The sequence below is a fragment of the Mustelus asterias genome, chromosome 1 (assembly GCF_964213995.1).
Source record: "Mustelus asterias chromosome 1, sMusAst1.hap1.1, whole genome shotgun sequence".
Lineage (NCBI taxonomy): Eukaryota > Metazoa > Chordata > Chondrichthyes > Carcharhiniformes > Triakidae > Mustelus > Mustelus asterias.
Genome location: NC_135801.1, coordinates 121,161,664 through 121,178,941, shown reverse-complemented (window position 1 = coordinate 121,178,941; position 17,278 = coordinate 121,161,664). Strand labels below are relative to the sequence as shown.

Sequence of the window (17,278 nt, the reverse complement as noted above, 5' to 3'; positions counted from 1 at the left end):
TAGTTCAGTTCATTATTTGTTGCTTAAGCTGTTTGGCTGCAAGTAGTCGTGTGTTGTAGCTTCACCAAGCTGACACCTCATTTTCAGGTATCCCTGGTGTTAATCCTGGCATACCCTCCTGCATTCTTCATTGAACCAGGGTTGATCCCATGGCTTGGCGGTAATGGCAGAGTGGGAGATATGCCAGGCCATGGATGCCTGTCCTGAGTTGCTAGAGCTGTCCAAAGTCTGTCCCATTTAGCATGGTGGTGGTGCTACACGACATGGTGGAGTGTATCCTCAATGTGAAGACTGGACTTTTTCTTCACAAGAACTGCGTGATAATCCTCCTACCAATACTGTCATGGGCAGATGCATCTGTAGCAGGCAGGCTGGTGAGGATGAGATCAAGAATGTTTTTCCATCTTGTTGGTTCCCTCACCACCTGCTGCCTCTACGTCTGGCTAGGTCTGTGGTGGTACTACTGAGCCATTCTTAGTGATGGACATTGTAGTCTTCCAGCCAGAGTTCTTCCAGGCCATACCCAGGATTAGTGATCGTGGTGTCTGGCACATTATCTACAAGGTATGATTCTGAGCATGACTACGTCAGACTGTTGCTTGACTAGTCTGTGAGTCACCCCTTCCAGTTATGGCAAAGTCCCCAGATATTAGTAAGGAGGGCTTTGCAGGGTCAACAGGGCTGGGTTTGCCATTGTTGTTTCCAGTGCCTGGATCAACGCCGGGTGGTTCGTCCGGTTTCATTCCTTTGTGTTTTCTTAGTAATGGTTGAATACAACTGAGTGACTTGATAGGCTATTTCAGAGGGCATTTAAGAGTCATTGCTGTGGGTCTGGAGTGACATGTGGGCCAGACCAGGTAAGGATGGCATATTTCCTTCCCTAAAGGATATTAGTGAATCAGATAGGTTTTTACAACAATCGACAATGGTTTCATGGTCATCATCAGACTTTTAATTCCCTGATGCTTTATCGAAATTTAAATTCCACCATCTGCCGTGGTGGGATTCGAACCCAGAGGATTACCCTGGGTCTCTGGATTACTAGTCACTGATAATACCACCGCCACCACCTACTATTCTACTCCAGCGTTTGATTGTGTTGGTTCATTTTGGAAGAATTTATATTTGTAATGATGTGAATTAATTTTTGTGGTAATTTGAAGCGTAACCTAACCGGCACAATTTCATTGTAGTTTATCCATTGTGCACTAAGTGGAAACTATGCCAGTGCGCCTTTATTTTGTGTTGGACAATACATTCAATTGGGCTAAATCTCAGTCATTTTTAATATTTTTGCACGATGCAGACAGAAGTAATACTGATTTGTATTAAGTTATTTTCATTCTACTGTGTTTTATCTATTGTAGAATAATGTTTACAATACCAGACAGGTTTTGTCTCACCTGGTGTTAGCTTGGGTCTGCAAGGCTGTGAACAAAATTCTCTAAAATTATCAGCTCTGTTGGAGAAAGTTATATGATCTGAGGCTCCCTCCAGTGGCCACATGTTTTAATACAGTGAAAGCCTGTGGTGCAGAGAATGAATGCATAGATGCCAGTGAGGGTACATTTCACTACAGGAGAAGGTTCCTTTCTGTTATTATATTACCAGTTGCAGCTATCATCCCGTAGCCTTGTAAGCCTTGGCATCTCATTTGCACATCTAAATACTTCTTGAATGTTATGAGTGTCTCTGCCTCCACCACCCTTTCAGGCAGTGACTTCCAGACTCCCACCACCCTCTGGGTGAAAAGATTTCCTCAAATCCCCTCTAAATCTCCTGCCCCTTACCCTAAATCTATGACCACTAGTCATCGATCCTCCACCAAGGGAAAATACTTCTTCCTGTCTACTCAATTTTATCCATTTCAATCAAGACCACTCACCCCATTATCTTCTCTGCTCCAAGGAAAGCAACCCCAGTCTATTCAATTTCTCTTCATAACTAAAACTCTCCAGCCCAGGCAAAATCCTGGTAAATCTCCTCTGTACACTTTCCAGTGCTATCGTTTCGCTCCTATAATATGGATTCCAAAGCTGCACATAAACCTCTAGCTGTGGCCTAACCAACATTTTATACAGTTCCAGCATAACCTCCCTGCTCTTAAACTCTATGCCTTGGTTAATGAAGGCATCATGCCTTCCTAACCACTTTATCCACTTGCCCTCCTACCTTAAGGGACTGGTGTACATACACACCAAGGTCGTTCTAATCCTCAGTGCTTCCCAGGGTCCTCCCCTTCATCATATATTCCCTTTCCTTGTTTGTCCTGCCCAAGTGCATCACCTCACATTTATCTAGATTGAATTCCATTTGCCACTGAACAGTCTATCTGACCAGCCCGTCCCTATCCTTCTGTGATCTAAAGCTATCCTCCTCACTGCTTATCACCCTACCAATTTTTGTATCATCCAAAACTTACTGATCAACCCTCCTACATTCATTTATATAAACCACAAACAGCAAAGGCCCAACACTGATCCTGTCGGACCCTACTGCATACAATCTTCCAGTCAGAAAAACACCCCAAGCCATCACCCTCTGCTTCCTGCCACTCAGCTAATTCTGGATCCAATTTGCCAAATTTCCTTGTATCCCATGGGCTCTTGCCTTTGCTCTCAGTCTCCCATGTGGGACCTTCTCAAAAGCCTTGCTGAAGTTCAAGAAGACTACGTCGAATGCATTCCCCTCATGTACACCCCTTGTGACCTGTTTGAAAAGTTCTATCACGTTGGTCAGACATGACCTTCCCTTAACAAAACCATGCTGACTGATTTTGATTAATCCCTGCCTCTCCAAATACAGATTAATTCTGTTTCCAATAGTTTCCCACCATTGAGGTTAGACAGACTGGTCTAGTTTCTTGGTACATCCCTTCCCCCCTTCTTGAATAATGGTACCACAAATGCTCTCTTCCAGTCCTGCCGCACCTCTCCTGTGGTCAGAGAAGAATTATTGCCAGCACCTCTGCTAGATTTTCATTTGCCACAGGTTATGGTAGAAGTAGTTATAACTTTGAATTGTATTTTTAATTTGTTACTAATGCAACTTTCTTTTTGCGGCTTCTTCAGTTTAAGCTCTGAAGTTTTCTGCAGAAACCAATTGATAATGGATTTGTGCATCTAGTGCTGTGTGGCTAGATGAACATATTGGTAATTTGGGTATACATACTTCCTTCTATAGATTTGGATGGAAAATTCTGGGGATTCAGTGCCTGAAATACCATTACATTTCTGGCATGCTATGCACCACATCTGGAGTACAAACCCTTAACAAACTGTGTTGAAAGTACATATTCTCCATTAAAAAAAATAATGATGCTTAAATATTTTATATTAAGTATATCTTGTGTTCTATAGATCATGCATTGCATAAGTAGCCATTTAAGTACTGTGGCTACAAGAGCAGGTCAGAAGCTAAGAAACCTGGAGTGAGCAACTCTTGACTCCCCAAAGTTGTCCACCATCTGCAAGGCACAAGACCGGAGTTTGATGGAATACTCTCCCTCTTGCTTTATGACTTTAATACACAGGAAAGCATATGTGGTACCATTATTCAAGAAGAGATGTACCCGGAAACTACAGACCAGTCAGGGTAGCCTCAAAGGTGGGAAACTATTGGAAACAGAATTAATCTACATTTGGAGAGGCAGGGAATTTTGTCTCTCCTCTTAACACTTTAGTTATGAAGGAAAACCTGTGTAGGAAACCTGCAGGTATTTTAATAATAGCTCAGTGTGGTGATACATCAACAATTTGGCACACCCGTCCCTAATGCAGCAGAGAGTTCCCAGTTGCAGTTTGATAACTACATTTTCTGATTGATCTTTTCTTCCAAGTCCTGGCTGTGTTAAATTTTATGATTGATTTTGTGACAGAATTCAGGAGAAAACTCATTCTCTATGGCCTCACCTGTGGAAAAATCGAGTAGATTACAAGAATCCTCTCTACAGACAAGACCACAGCCAGACTCAGGGAGTCCTGAGACCAAACACAGCTCCATCTAACTTCAGGTTTGAATCCTGCCTTTATACTCAATTAGATCCTACTTTGTTATTACCCGACAACGTCTTCCAAGGGGGCAGATTAGAAAGAAAGATCTTGTTTTTATATAATGCCATTCATGTGGTCAGGTTATCCCAAAGCACTCTATAGCTAATGAATTACTTTTGATTTATAGTTTTAATTTGAAAGTAAATGCAGAAGCCAAGTTATGCAGAACATGGTCCTACATATAGCAATATGACGAATGACCAGTCAGTCTAATTCTGGTGACTTTGGATAAGCATGAATGTTGGCCAAGAAGAAAGGAGCACTCACATGCTCTTATGCAATGGTGTGGGATCCTTTATGTCTACCCTAGAGTGAAGTTTGGTCCTATGTTCAATGTCTCATTCAAAAAGTTGCACCTCTGACAATCCTGGACCCGTTTAGGTCCTACTGCAGAATCTTCTGTCCCTGCAGGAGGTGCAGAAGGTTTGAAAATTAGGTGAGTTGGCAGCAGACAGACACCCCATGCCTTCCGGTTCCAGCCTCCATTGGAAGTAAGTTCTGGGCGTGATGAACCATGGTTAACTTGCCTGCTCCACTCCCACATAAGATCCTTATCACAAGTGAATGACCACCCAAGGGCCTCTTCCAGCCTCTGTCACAATTTTCGCAGCAACCATCTGTATTGCTAACATTTGGCCTGCATTTTTGGTTAAACTATGCAGCTGCATGGGGGATTCTCCAATCTGCACTAATCAGAGATTGATTACGAGCACAGACAAGGGGCTAGCATGGGAGTGTCTGCTGACAGTGCTCCCACACCCTTGCTGCCGACACTCATGAAGGCCCTCTCCTTGCAACCCCAGAGACTTCCACCGGCAACACATAACTTCTTCCTAGGTCGCTCCACAATTCTGGGACACTAGGGATTTCCAGTAACAGCTACTGTCTCTTCCATGGTGCTACCAGGTGCAAGAGCTGCTGGCCTCTGATAGGCTGGTAGCTTTAGGCTGGCAGGATGTCATACCCTGGGTTCCATAGTCAGGGGAAGGATCACCACTGTGGTAGGGGATGCACCTCTATGGGATGGCTTGTGGCTACAGCTGTGGTCCTCTCATCCAAGTGACTCTAAACTGGGGTGATTAAGAGGAAGCATCAATGGCTTGCCAGGTGGATAACCACTGCTTAACAATACATTTTTTTTCATCAATTTTATAGAATTGCATAGAAAAAGTATTCTTCAGAACATAAGAACATAAGAACATAAGAACATAAGAACATAAGAAATAGGAGCAGGAGTAGGCCATCTAGCCCCTCGAGCCTGCCCCGCCATTCAATAGGATCATGGCTGATCTGACGTGGATCAGTACCACTTACCCGCCTGATCCCCATAACCCTTAATACCCTTAATAAAGAACTGAGAACAAAGTTTTTATATCTGGTCCTGGTTTCCTAACCATTGCTTTTCTGACATTATTGTAACCTGATGAATAGACTGCAGCTTTTCCATCAATTAGGTTTTGCACTCATGTGAAGCAACTTGTGTTCTTGTAATAGCTTTAATGTAATAAATGTGCTCATATGGGAGAGGACATATATCAAGCATGAATAATAAAAGTTGACTAAAACCATGTAGAATTTCAGTTAAGCAGGAAATATGGTATAATTTAGCATGATCGCACTGTTTTATTGTACAGAATTATTGTACCAACTCAAAAGTATTTTTCTTCAAGCCAGATTAACCTCTGTGTAACATAACTTCAAAGCACTGATTTTCTCCCTCATTATTTCACAGATCAAATGCTTAGTTTTGACTTGATTACTTTATGCCATATAGAAATCCTAATTAAAAGACCTTGTTTCAAGTAGGTTTTGGAGGAGCATGTACAACCGGTTTGAAAAAGGCGTACATCCTCGGCAGTCTGTTACAGAATTCTTGATGGCTGTGAAGGAGGAAACCCAGCAACTGGAAGAAGAACTTGAAGTGCTGGAGGAGGTAATTTGTTTTAACTAATAAAATACCACAGCAGAGATTTACGCTAAAGATAATGGCACTTGGACATTTTTAGGCCAGCAGGATAGATATGGTTTTCAAGTAAATAAAAGTAACAGTGTGTCTTGGATGCAACACAAAAACAGGCCATTTGGCCCAACTGGTCCAGGCTAGTGTTAATGCTCCACATTTTTGTACTGTAGTACTGTAGAAATTTAATGCGCCTGAAAGCCAACCAATCCCCTGGCATACAACACAATATATACATCCCAGGGTTCTAAGAGGTGGACGCAATGATAGAATATGTGCAGGTGATGATCTTCCCAATTGTCTCGGGATTCTGAAATGGTCCCAGTGGATTAGAAGGTAACAGATGTAACACTGCTATTCACGAAACAAGGGAGAGGGAAAACAGGAAACTATAGACCAGTTAGCCTGATATCACTCATTAGGAAAATGCTGAAATCCATCATGAAGGAAATGATAAATCATATAAGGCAGAGCTCTGATGAAGAGTCATCTAGGCTTGAAACGTTGGCTCTATTCCCTCTCCCACAAATGCTGTCAGACCTGCTGAGATTTTCCAGCATTTTCTGTTTTTGTTTCAGATTCCAGCATCTGCAGTGTTTTGCTTCTATATTAGAATCAATATGATGTTCTGAAAGGGAAACCATGTTTGATCAGGATGTAACTAGCAGATAGATGAAGTAGTGGATGCAGTATATTTGGATTTTAAAAAGGCATTTGATAAGGTATCATACAAAAGTATTGCACAAAATAAGGGCTCATGGGGTTGTGGGTAATATATTAGCATGGATTGAGGATTGGTTCAAGGACAGAATACAGAATAGAAATAAATGGGTAATTTTCAGGTTAGCAGGTTGTGACTAGTGGGGTGTCGCAACGATCAGTGCTGAGGCAACAGCTATTTACAATCTATATTAATGACTGAGATGAAAAGCACCAAGTGTCATTTATCCAAGTTTTCTGATGTTACAAAACTAGGGGGCTGGGATGTCAAGTATTTCCAATCTATATTAATGACTTATGTTGGTTGCTGGGTGATGAGGGTGAATTAAACAGTGAATGAGGATAATGCCATTTGAAGATTGAATTCGCTCACCTTGACAACTAGTGCCAAATTGTTAAACTAATTCTTGCACTGCATCCATATTCTTGGATCAATACTACTGACATTCACCTCCATCACTGCTTCTCCTCACTGCCTCCTAGGCCTATGTTTCTAGGTCCTCCTGTATCCCTAAATGTATCTCTCTCTTGCCATATCTTGCATCAAGTCTCTAGTGCATAATCAGAAAACCTTTGTGCACGCTCTCACACGATCAGCCGTTCTTCAAGACTTTACAGCACAGATTGGGTTCACAAGGGAATCAACCACTTCTTGCAGCCAGAAAGCATATCCCCTTTTAGAGGTGCAAATGATCTTTAAATAGTATTAGCCACTGGTGATTTCAGGCCCCTCTGTTGCATGCAGCCAATGGTAATGTTAACTGCTTGCAGAAATTATTTAAAACATCAAGGAGAGTGAATTAATGTTACCTGCACCACTATCAATGGATACAGGTTAATCGTGTAATCAGTCCCCATGCTCATTTTTGGGAGTTATCCAATGTACCCCTGTATTTGTCATGAGTATAAATTTGGATCTGACATGCCCGATCCAATCCTGGATTTGATCCTTTGCATTTTAGTTAAATTTAACCTAGAGAATTTTCCTCTGAGAGCAAGTTCCAGTTCTGAAGAGGAGTCATATTCAACTTGAAGTGTTAACTGCTTCTCTCTCCAGAAGCAACCAGACCTGAGTATTTCCAACCCTTCCTGTTTTTAATTTTGGATTTCCATCATTTGGCATACTTTGGTTCAAGAATATCACAGACTTTTTTTAAAATAAAAGCAATGCGTCTGCACCTCCAAGGTAAGTATATTTAAAAATGTAGTGCAACCTGACATTTATGTTAATCATTAGACCTTACCCGATCATGAGACAGGGAATTATGTAAAAAGCTAAAATAGAAGCTAATTCAATTTGTTTTACCTCAAAGTTTGAGGTTGCAATTGGCATGATAAAGTGCTTCTCTAACACCGTACTCTGGCTCCAAGCCATCGTCTTTAATGTGGTCTCCTTTATTGATGAGATCAGATGGTGAAAACAATTAATAACTTAGAAATCATCTGATACAACTATGTTAAGATTAAAGAAATGTCAGTTTGCATTCAAATAGTCTGCCAACTTATTAGGAAAGACATGAGCGATTTGGGCTTCAAAAAATACCTCTAAGAAAAGTTCTCATGGTTATTTAAATTTGTAAACTGATAGAAGAGGCAGATGAACAATCAAGAGGTCAGTTAGTATCTCAAGAGATACTAGTTTAAAGATTCACGGCTAACCAGAGATATGATCCAAAAGTTGAAAGAGCAAAATTAAAAATTGCATTTAATGATATTCTCTGCTTCCCATTTTTTGTGACAAAGTTCTTTTCAACAGACCACAGTCTGGCACCTCAGTCACTTGGTTATTATTCATTTATGAACCCAGCATGGCACTTGATTTTGGTTGACATTACTTGTTCAACGTGACCTTGTCCGAAGTCTAGGAGGGCCACAGGGTGATGACAAGTCTGGCTGACCTTTCCTTAATGGCACTGAAAACAACTCCAGCACTGCTGTTGTTTACCTGATGAGTAATCAGCACATGGATAGTCTTGTTGTATAGCTCAAGTGCTCACTGGGTACACTTATTCATCCAGTGCATCTCTGCCACTTTTAAGAGGTTTTTGCATTGTTTGCTGTATTTGTGATTGACGAGCTCAGTGGTTCCAAGTTTATGTTTAGTAACAGCAAGGGAATTAAAGATCAACATGTTTTGATTAGGGGTTGGGTGTTGCTATAATGATTTAGCAGTTACCATTTATTAAAATTAAAACAAACTGAAGGTTGATGAGCTATACAGACTGACAGCTTGTCAGTTTGATTTCAGCGATTTAGGCTTTGAAACTGCAGACTGTTTATTGTACTACTCTCTGCAATCAATAGTCGAGTCTTTTTATTCATTCGGGGATGTGTGTGTCACTGGCAATGCCAGCATTTATTGTCCATCCCTAATTGCTCGAACCACCTTCTTAACAAATGAGTGATGTACTAGGCCTTTTCAAACTCGCATTGCTGTTTCTGGAGTCGCACGTAGGACAGACCAGGTGTGGACATGGATTTCCTTCACTAAAGGACATTACAACAATCTTAGCTACAAGCTTTTTACAACAATTTTAGCGATAAGCTTTTGTAATTCCAGATTTCTTTAATTGAATTTAAGTACACCTGAAGCAGAATTTAAACTCGTATCCTTTGATTACTCATCTATTACCATAACCACTATGCGACCATTTCTCATGCTTCTGCCCTTAAGCCTTTGGTACTTTCCATTTGTGATGGAAATTGAACTCAGCACTACTTATGCTACCCAGGAGAAGTGTAAAGCAGGTCAGGATCACTGTGAATGGCTGGGCAGTAGCAGCCCTTAACCGCACATCCTGTCCCATTTGGGAAATCCAGGACATTTCCCATGTGCTGGATAATCATATGTGCAGGAAGTGTCATAAGCTGCAGCAGTTCAAACTCCAGATTTTGTAGCTTCAGCAGCAGCTGTCAATGTGGTGCACCTGCGAAGTTGAGAGCTCCTTGGATAGCATATTTATAGACGTGGTCACATCACAGTTTAGGGTTATGCAAGGAAAGATGGAACAGGTGGCCAGTTTAGATGAAATAGGCAGCTAGTGCAAGAGTTCCCAGAGTGCATTTCAATCACTAGCCAGTATGCTGAAGAAAGTAGTGGTTTATCTGGGGATTGCAGCCAGAACCAAGTCCAAGGTATAACAGCTGGCCTGGCTGTACATGTGGGCAACACCAAAACAACTGGAAGAGCTGAATGGCCTCCGTCTGCTGTAACCATAGTATGATTCTATCCAGGGATTTGTCACTGCCTCTCACAGCTGGCTATTGTTTTTGCATATATTGTTGTTCTGTATTCAGTGTGCAGGTTATAGCCAAAAGATTTTCCCCAAAGATTGGCCTTATGTTGTAAATAAAAATGAGATGTGAGAATTGTTTGGTCAGCAAATGGAATTCAGGCACCAAGTATTTCATGATGTGTCTTTCTAGCAATAGTTCTCTTTCTTTCCAAAACAAGCAATGGTGACATCTATCTCTGCCCTGTTCTCATCTGTGGTCTCTACCACTTGTCAAGACCATACCCAGCCACTTCCTATTTTTGTCTTTCATTCACTAAGATATTTCTCTAGTCATCTGTGTGTTCAACCACAACTTCAACAAATCCTTCACTGCCCATCTTGGTCATTTCCCTCGAGGTGGTGGCGAGGTAGAGGTGAATGTTAGTGTACAGGTGAAATCTGACATGTCTTTGAGTAAGTTGACAAAAAGCCATCATGGAGATGAACATTAGGAGGGGTCAAGGGTAAACCCTTGGAACTCCAGAAGTCCTCCAGAACATCATATTCAACTATATCAGAAGTCTAAAATAGGGCATAAGTCGTAGTTTGCAAGGAGAGAGAGGGATAGTGTCATAGTGGTTAGGGCACTAGACTAATGATTAGTTTGAATCTCATCATGGCAATAGGCTAATTTAGTTTAGTTAGTATCAGTAGTAATGGAGACCTTGTAGCTACTGGACTGGTGTAGAAATCTGGTTCACTATTGGCTTTTAGGGACAGAAATCATTCCTCTTACCCAGTCTGGCTCAAATATGACAGCAATGTGTAGTTGATACTTACTAGGTCATTTCAGAGAACTGTTAAGCCACTAAGTTGTCCAGGAAGCAACCCTGCCACCAAGGGCAATAAATGATGGCCCTGCTCACATCCTGAGAATGAATTAAAAAAAATAGGGGATGGGTATTGGGAAGGAGACAGTCCTTGAAGTGGGAACTATTTACAATGTCAACATGCATAGAATCCAGGAAGTTGGGTGGTCAGCATTTTAGTGGGAACGGGTATCATGGACAAAGTTAACTAGGAGTAAGGATAAGAGGGAAACTAAAGAAAGATGCAGAGATGACTAGTTTTAATGAACAAGGCTCCAACAAGAACCCTCAGCATGCATGAATACATATTAGGAACATAGGCATGTTCCATGATTTCCTATTAATAAAACATGTAAAACTGTCTCCAATATATCTATCATTCTAATTTTTTTGCTTTCATTTGAACAGCTACTTGGTATCTAATTTAAGCAAAATCTCATGACATGCAACTTTGATTATTTTTAAACAGAAGTTAGCAAGGCTGGATCAACCCCATCTGAGGAGCAGAAAAGAGGAAATCAAACTGCCTCACAAACTGGAATCCACTTCTGATCAATGTTTAGCCAACACCCCTCAGGATTACACTGACAATGAGAAACCGTTCATTTCTTGTAGTCCTTCACAGGCAGATGAAAATTCAGAGACTACAATTCTGATACACAGCATGAAGCATTCAGACACTGATCTTTCTGGCAATAGTGACCAGGAGTCGGGTGTTGCTGATTTGAGCTGCCGATCACCAAGTGGTGGAGATTTCCTGTCGAGTGAAGACAGCAGCAAAAATCTGTCAGAATACCCAGAGGAAGTTGCCTTTGCTGTTGCATGAGAATCTAGTGATACCTGGTTAAATTGACCTCAAATTCATACATTATGGTCGCAAAAGATGCATTTTATATTATATACTGGTTTACTGGGGGTAAATAAGGCAGATATGTTTTTGGTATAGTTATAATTTATAAATTAAATTCAATCTTAAACATGTAGGACTGTTATCTCTCACTCAAAGGGAAAAACAGTTGGAAAAATTAGTTTTGGTTAAAAGGGAAGAAACACTCAGACTGACTTCTTTCTTGCTGGAGGACGCGGGAGATGAATTACAGAAGTCTCCTTCGCCAGGTCTATTATAACCAGCAGGGGGCAGTCTGGGAGTTGACCAACCCAAGGAAATCATGCAACTTATTTCCATGTGACTAATTTCCTGGACTCAAGCAGTTCCTAAGTTGTAACTGAGGAGGAATTGTTTTTTTTTAAAACTAAAGTGAGCAGCTAGAATTTCCTTTCAATTATAACTGGACCAATGTCACATTAGTGAGTAGATCTCTATATTTTTCATGCTATGATGCAAACACAATGGCTGGAATTTTCCAAACGATCACGCCAGCAGAATTTTCCCATTCTGCTGCAGCGAACGGAGATTTGGCTTGTCACCAAATTCTCCATCATTGCTGCAACAGGAGCATAGCGTGAACGGGTGGGAAGATCACGCTCAATATGTATTTGTATAGCTGTAAATGTTAAGTTATTGAGTATGGCAGTTATACATTTGGCTTTTATATTTAATTATTAAATTGTTTCCCCATAAAATTGAAAGTTATTATCACCATACAACTTCTGAGAAGAAAATTCAGGTAATTGGGAAAATTTGAATATATAACAAGCCAAAAACAAAGCAGTATCTCTAATGTACCTGCCCTTCAATAAAACATGAGCTGATTAATGTATTTGACATAGCAACCTTGATTGAAAAGCATAGGCTAAGAAATTTTGAAATTGCAGTTCATGCTGTTGCTTTGGTGTACCAATATTTTCACCTCATTCCAATTATTTATTAAATGTCTATCCATCCCATTCTTGTGTCCCTACAAAGGCCAAGCAAAGATAAAGCCATCTAAACAATCATGAGTGAAACATGTGACACAATGGGCAAGTATACCAACATATTTTGTTACTGGATTTTGTTTTTAAAATTAAACCATTTTTAATGTCCAAAAAAACTAACTTATTTATTTTCAATATAAGCCAGCAGATATTAGTGTTTACTCGAAAGCAGATTTTTTTTTAAAAAATTGTCCATTATGAAAATGCACCCAGTTTCAACACTGAACACTGCTCTCTACTTTTTATATCTGCAACCTTTAAATGCATGAGTCAATGTCCTACATTAGAAAACTCAACATGTGCAAACTATTATATGTTGAAGTTGAGATTTTATTCCCTCTTTTATGAAAAGAATAGTATGCTGATATATTTGCTATTTATAGTATCTGACAATCCTGTTATATAGCTTAACATTCTGTAAATAGAAAAATCTGTCACGTTATTGTAACATCATGATATGCTTAATGTACTAATTAAATACAAAAATGTGAAGTGGGATGCAAGTTGTGGCAATTCCATAATTCAAGTAAAATGAATTTTTAAAGTATACATTTACTTGTAAAACATCTGAAGTCATGCATCACTGCACTTTCACTATCCGAAATAAGTTATACAAATTACCTCAGCATGACCTTTAGATTGCTCATTGTAATGTACTTGTGAAATGTCACAGCAATGTTGAGTTCTTAAACTGAAAACTTCTGCTCAATAAATTTCACCAATGATCAAACTGTTTGAAAACATTTCATTAATAGTAAAGCAACAGTGCAATGATCAGTATTTACAGTTATATTTAATACAGGAACCCAAACTACAGTTACTTACAAGTTTAACAGTATTTACCAAGAGTATTGAAACCTAACATACCAGAAGAAATTTATTTTGAACTGCATTTTAATACTGAAAATGGAGATTTTACAAAAACATAACCATCTCAAAAAGGTCATGCTGTATAACATTCCTTAAATGTAGCGATACATCTGTAATTTTCACATTGCAGTTTGAATGCATTTCATCTTGTCCAGTGCAGGAATTTCAATTCATGCCAACTTAAAAGCTGAGAGAGAAAAGATACCATTATTAATGAGTATGTTAAAGCGTGAGTGATTTTACCTGTGAGGAGTACATTTAAAATTATTTAAAGATAGCAGAACGACAACTCAGACAGTTTGCACACTTTATTAAACTGCAAAAAACACATGATCATAAGCAATAGATAACTTGCAGCAACATCCAAATAGGACAGCACCCTCTAAAGGGTGTTTGGGACCAAGCACCTGTATGACTTAACCAAATCAAAGTGTTTCTAATGAACAGCAGTTTGAACCAGGAAGTGAAAATTAGAATATTAAATCTAATCCCAAATCAGGTGCAGAGGCCAAGTAGAGAAAAATAAAGATCACGCTGGCCTGGATGTTCCTGTCAACTACAAGGTAAACTGTTCCACCACTGACTGCACGAAAAACTGCGTACTTACCTCATCTATAGGAGGCAGTGGGAACCTGCCCACCTGGCTACTGCAAGGATCCAACAGTGAATTAATCTCCAAAGCCTAACAGCAAAGCACAGCCTTGATGCAGCCATGTCCCCAGTGACATCACTAGAAGTCATGTCCCTTGAGGTCATGTAGTCAATCACTGTTCAAATTGGTGCTTTTTAAATTTAAATATTTTTAATTATTTTTTTCTAAACTTTGAAAGTGGTTACAAACTAAATTACTTTTATCAACATCAGGTCAATAAAGAGAAAGCTACTTTAGATATTAGTGTGCTCGAGAAGCAACTCATGAGACGTCTACAACTTTGTGGCACATTAGCATCATTACTATAGCTCTCCTGAGACAGCAGTAGTAGGGGTGGGAAGACAAAAAGGAGCTTTGAGTAAGAGCTGGAACGAAGAGGTGTTGGGGTAAATTTTGACTATTTTACAGAATTGAAGCCTTCATTTATCCAGCCAGTTTGCTGACTTACACTAACTTTCTGCACAAATATCGACGCAAGGTGAAGGCAATTAAGCAAATTTCTGGCACAAATGGTCCCTTTTGTGCTTTAATAGGAATGGCAGGACCATCAGAGTGGGCTCCCTTGGAGTCACAAGCAAACTGCAGTTTCAGGCTTTCAGCTCAAGATTCCCAGAATCTGCAGAGCCATTGTTGCCCTCATTATAGGAGAATATCTCAGTGTTCACCATGATGGAGAAAGAAAAATCCAGGCCGTTGAGACAAAAAAAAAAGCAGAATCAAAAATATAATTTTAAAAGATCTCCAGCAATGAAAACTTGAGGGAGAAGTTTCCACATTTATAAAAGTTAATTTTCAGTGTGGTTGCTTGATTGAAGATGTATCACATGATTTAAAATGGTAACAGTTTGGAAATGGACAAGCCCTAAATTTGGAGTAAGCTTAGTCTATACACAACATTCAGCATGAATATTATGCATATTTCAATACATTGCAAAGAGGTGCCAGACAATGAGATTTTTCTGAATTTGCACTTTCAACTGCATACCTGTGCCTGCCTGGAGTTGCTGTCCAACTTGCACATAAATAAGTTTCACCATTATTTATTGCAGTAAATTCCGGCTCACAAACCAACTGCACGCAACTTCATAAAATCATAGAATCCCTGCAGCGCAGGAGGCGGCCCATTGAGCCAGCACCAACAACAATCCCACCCAGGCCCTATCCCCGTAACCCCACGTATTTACCTTGCTAATCCCCCTGATACTAAGGGGCAATTTAGCATAGCCAATCAACCTAACCTGCACATCTTTAGTCTGTAGGAGGAAACCAGAGCACCCGGAGGAAACCCACACAGACACAGGAAGAACGTACAAACTCCACACAGACAGTCACCCAAGCATGTCTGGGTCCCTGGCGCTGAGAGGCAGCTGTGCTAACTACTGTGCCACTATGCCATCCAACTTGTCTTCAATAATTCCATGTTAAAGGGCTAAATTAAGAGAAATGTGACCAGAGGAACATAGAAGTGTTTGGAAGGCACAAAATGGTAGTTAGACCTAAAAGGGAAGCTCCTAGGACTGGACATATATGGCTAGTGCTCTACAGCTGTTTACTAGGGCCATTCTAAGTTATTGTATCTATAAATGAGCAAGACTTCAGAATCAAGGGAAGAATATCAGATTTTTATAACTATCAAATTAGAACATAGAACATTACAGCGCAGTACAGGTCCTTCGGCCCTCGATGTTGCGCCGACCTGTGAAACCAATCTAAAGCCCATCTAAGCTACACTATTCCAATATCATCCATATGTTTATCCAATGACCATTTAAATTCCCTTAATGTTGGCGAGTCCACTACTGTTGCAGGCAGGGCATTCCACGTCCTTACTACTCTCTGAGTAAAGAACTCTGACATCTGTCCTATATCTATCATCCCTCAATTTAAAGCTATGTCCCCTCGTGCTAGCCATCACCATCTGAGGAAAAAGGCTCTCACTGTCCACCCTATCTAATCCTCTGATCATCTTGTATGCCTCTATTAAGTCACCCCTTAACCTTCTTCTCTCTAACGAAAACAGCCTCAAGTCCCTCAGCCTTTCCTCATAAGACCTTCCCACCATACCAGGCAACATCCTGGTAAATCTCCTCTGCACCCTTTCCAATGCTTCCACATCCTTCCTATAATGCAGTGGCCAGAACTGTACGCAATACTCCAAGTGCGGCCACACCAGAGTTTTGTACAGCTGCAACATGACCCCATGGCTCCGAAACTCAATCCCTCGACCAATAAAGGCTAACACACCGTACGCCTTCTTAACAACCCTATCAACCTGGGTGCCAACTTTCAGGGACCTATGCACATGGATACCGAGATCTCTCTGCCCATCCACACTACCAAGTATCTTACCATTAGCCCAGTACTCTGTATTCCTGTTACTCCTTTCAAAGTGAATCACCTCTCACTTTTCTGCATTAAACTCCATTTGCCACCTCTCAGCCCAGCTCTGCAGCTTATCTATGTCCCTCTGTAACCTGCAACATCCTTCCGCACGGTCCACAACTCCACCTACTTTAGTGTCATCCGCAAATTTACTAACCCATCCTTCTATGCCCTCATCCAGGTCATTTATAAAAATGACAAACAGCAGTGGCCCCAAAACAGATCCTTGCGGTACACCACTAGTAACTGAACTCCAGGGTGAACATTTCCCATCAACCACCACCCTCTGTCTTCTTACAGCTAGCCAATTCCTGATCCAAACCGCTAAATCACCCTCAAGCCCATGCGTCTGTATTTTCTGCAATAGCTTACCGTGCGGAACCTTATCAAACGCTTTACTGAAATCCATATACACCACATCAACTGCTTTACCCTCATCCACCTCTTTGGTCACCTTCTCAAAGAACTCAATAAGGTTTGTGAGGCACGACCTACCCTTCACAAAACCGTGTTGACTATCCCTAATCAAATTATTCCTTTCTAGATGATTATAAATCCTATCTCTTATAATCCTTTCCAATACTTTGTCCACAACAGAAGTAAGGCTCACTGGTCTATAATTGAGATGTAGAGATGCTGGCGCTGGACTGGGGCAAACACAGCAAGAAGTCTAACAACAC

The 17,278-nt window shown here is 40.5% G+C and overlaps 2 protein-coding genes across 5 annotated transcripts in view; one reads left to right on the top strand and one right to left on the bottom strand.

Annotated features, from left to right (window-relative positions):
• Positions 1-13,421, top strand: part of LOC144496957 (phosphatidylinositol-3-phosphate phosphatase MTMR7-like) — an 89,280-nt gene extending 75,859 nt beyond the window's left edge. Inside the window, exons 12-14 of the mRNA XM_078217600.1 lie at positions 3,878-4,012; positions 5,859-5,985; positions 11,286-13,421. Coding sequence (XP_078073726.1) covers positions 3,878-4,012; positions 5,859-5,985; positions 11,286-11,642 — 619 coding nt within the window. The 3' untranslated portion in view covers positions 11,643-13,421. The remainder of the gene's footprint in view (positions 1-3,877; positions 4,013-5,858; positions 5,986-11,285) is intronic.
• A 58-nt stretch (positions 13,422-13,479) lies between these two features.
• Positions 13,480-17,278, bottom strand: part of vps37a (VPS37A subunit of ESCRT-I) — a 53,201-nt gene continuing 49,402 nt past the window's right edge. For all 4 annotated transcript variants that reach the window (XM_078217615.1, XM_078217623.1, XM_078217641.1 and 1 more), the window contains exon 12: positions 13,480-13,751. The gene's annotated coding sequence lies outside the window, so the exon portion shown is untranslated. The remainder of the gene's footprint in view (positions 13,752-17,278) is intronic.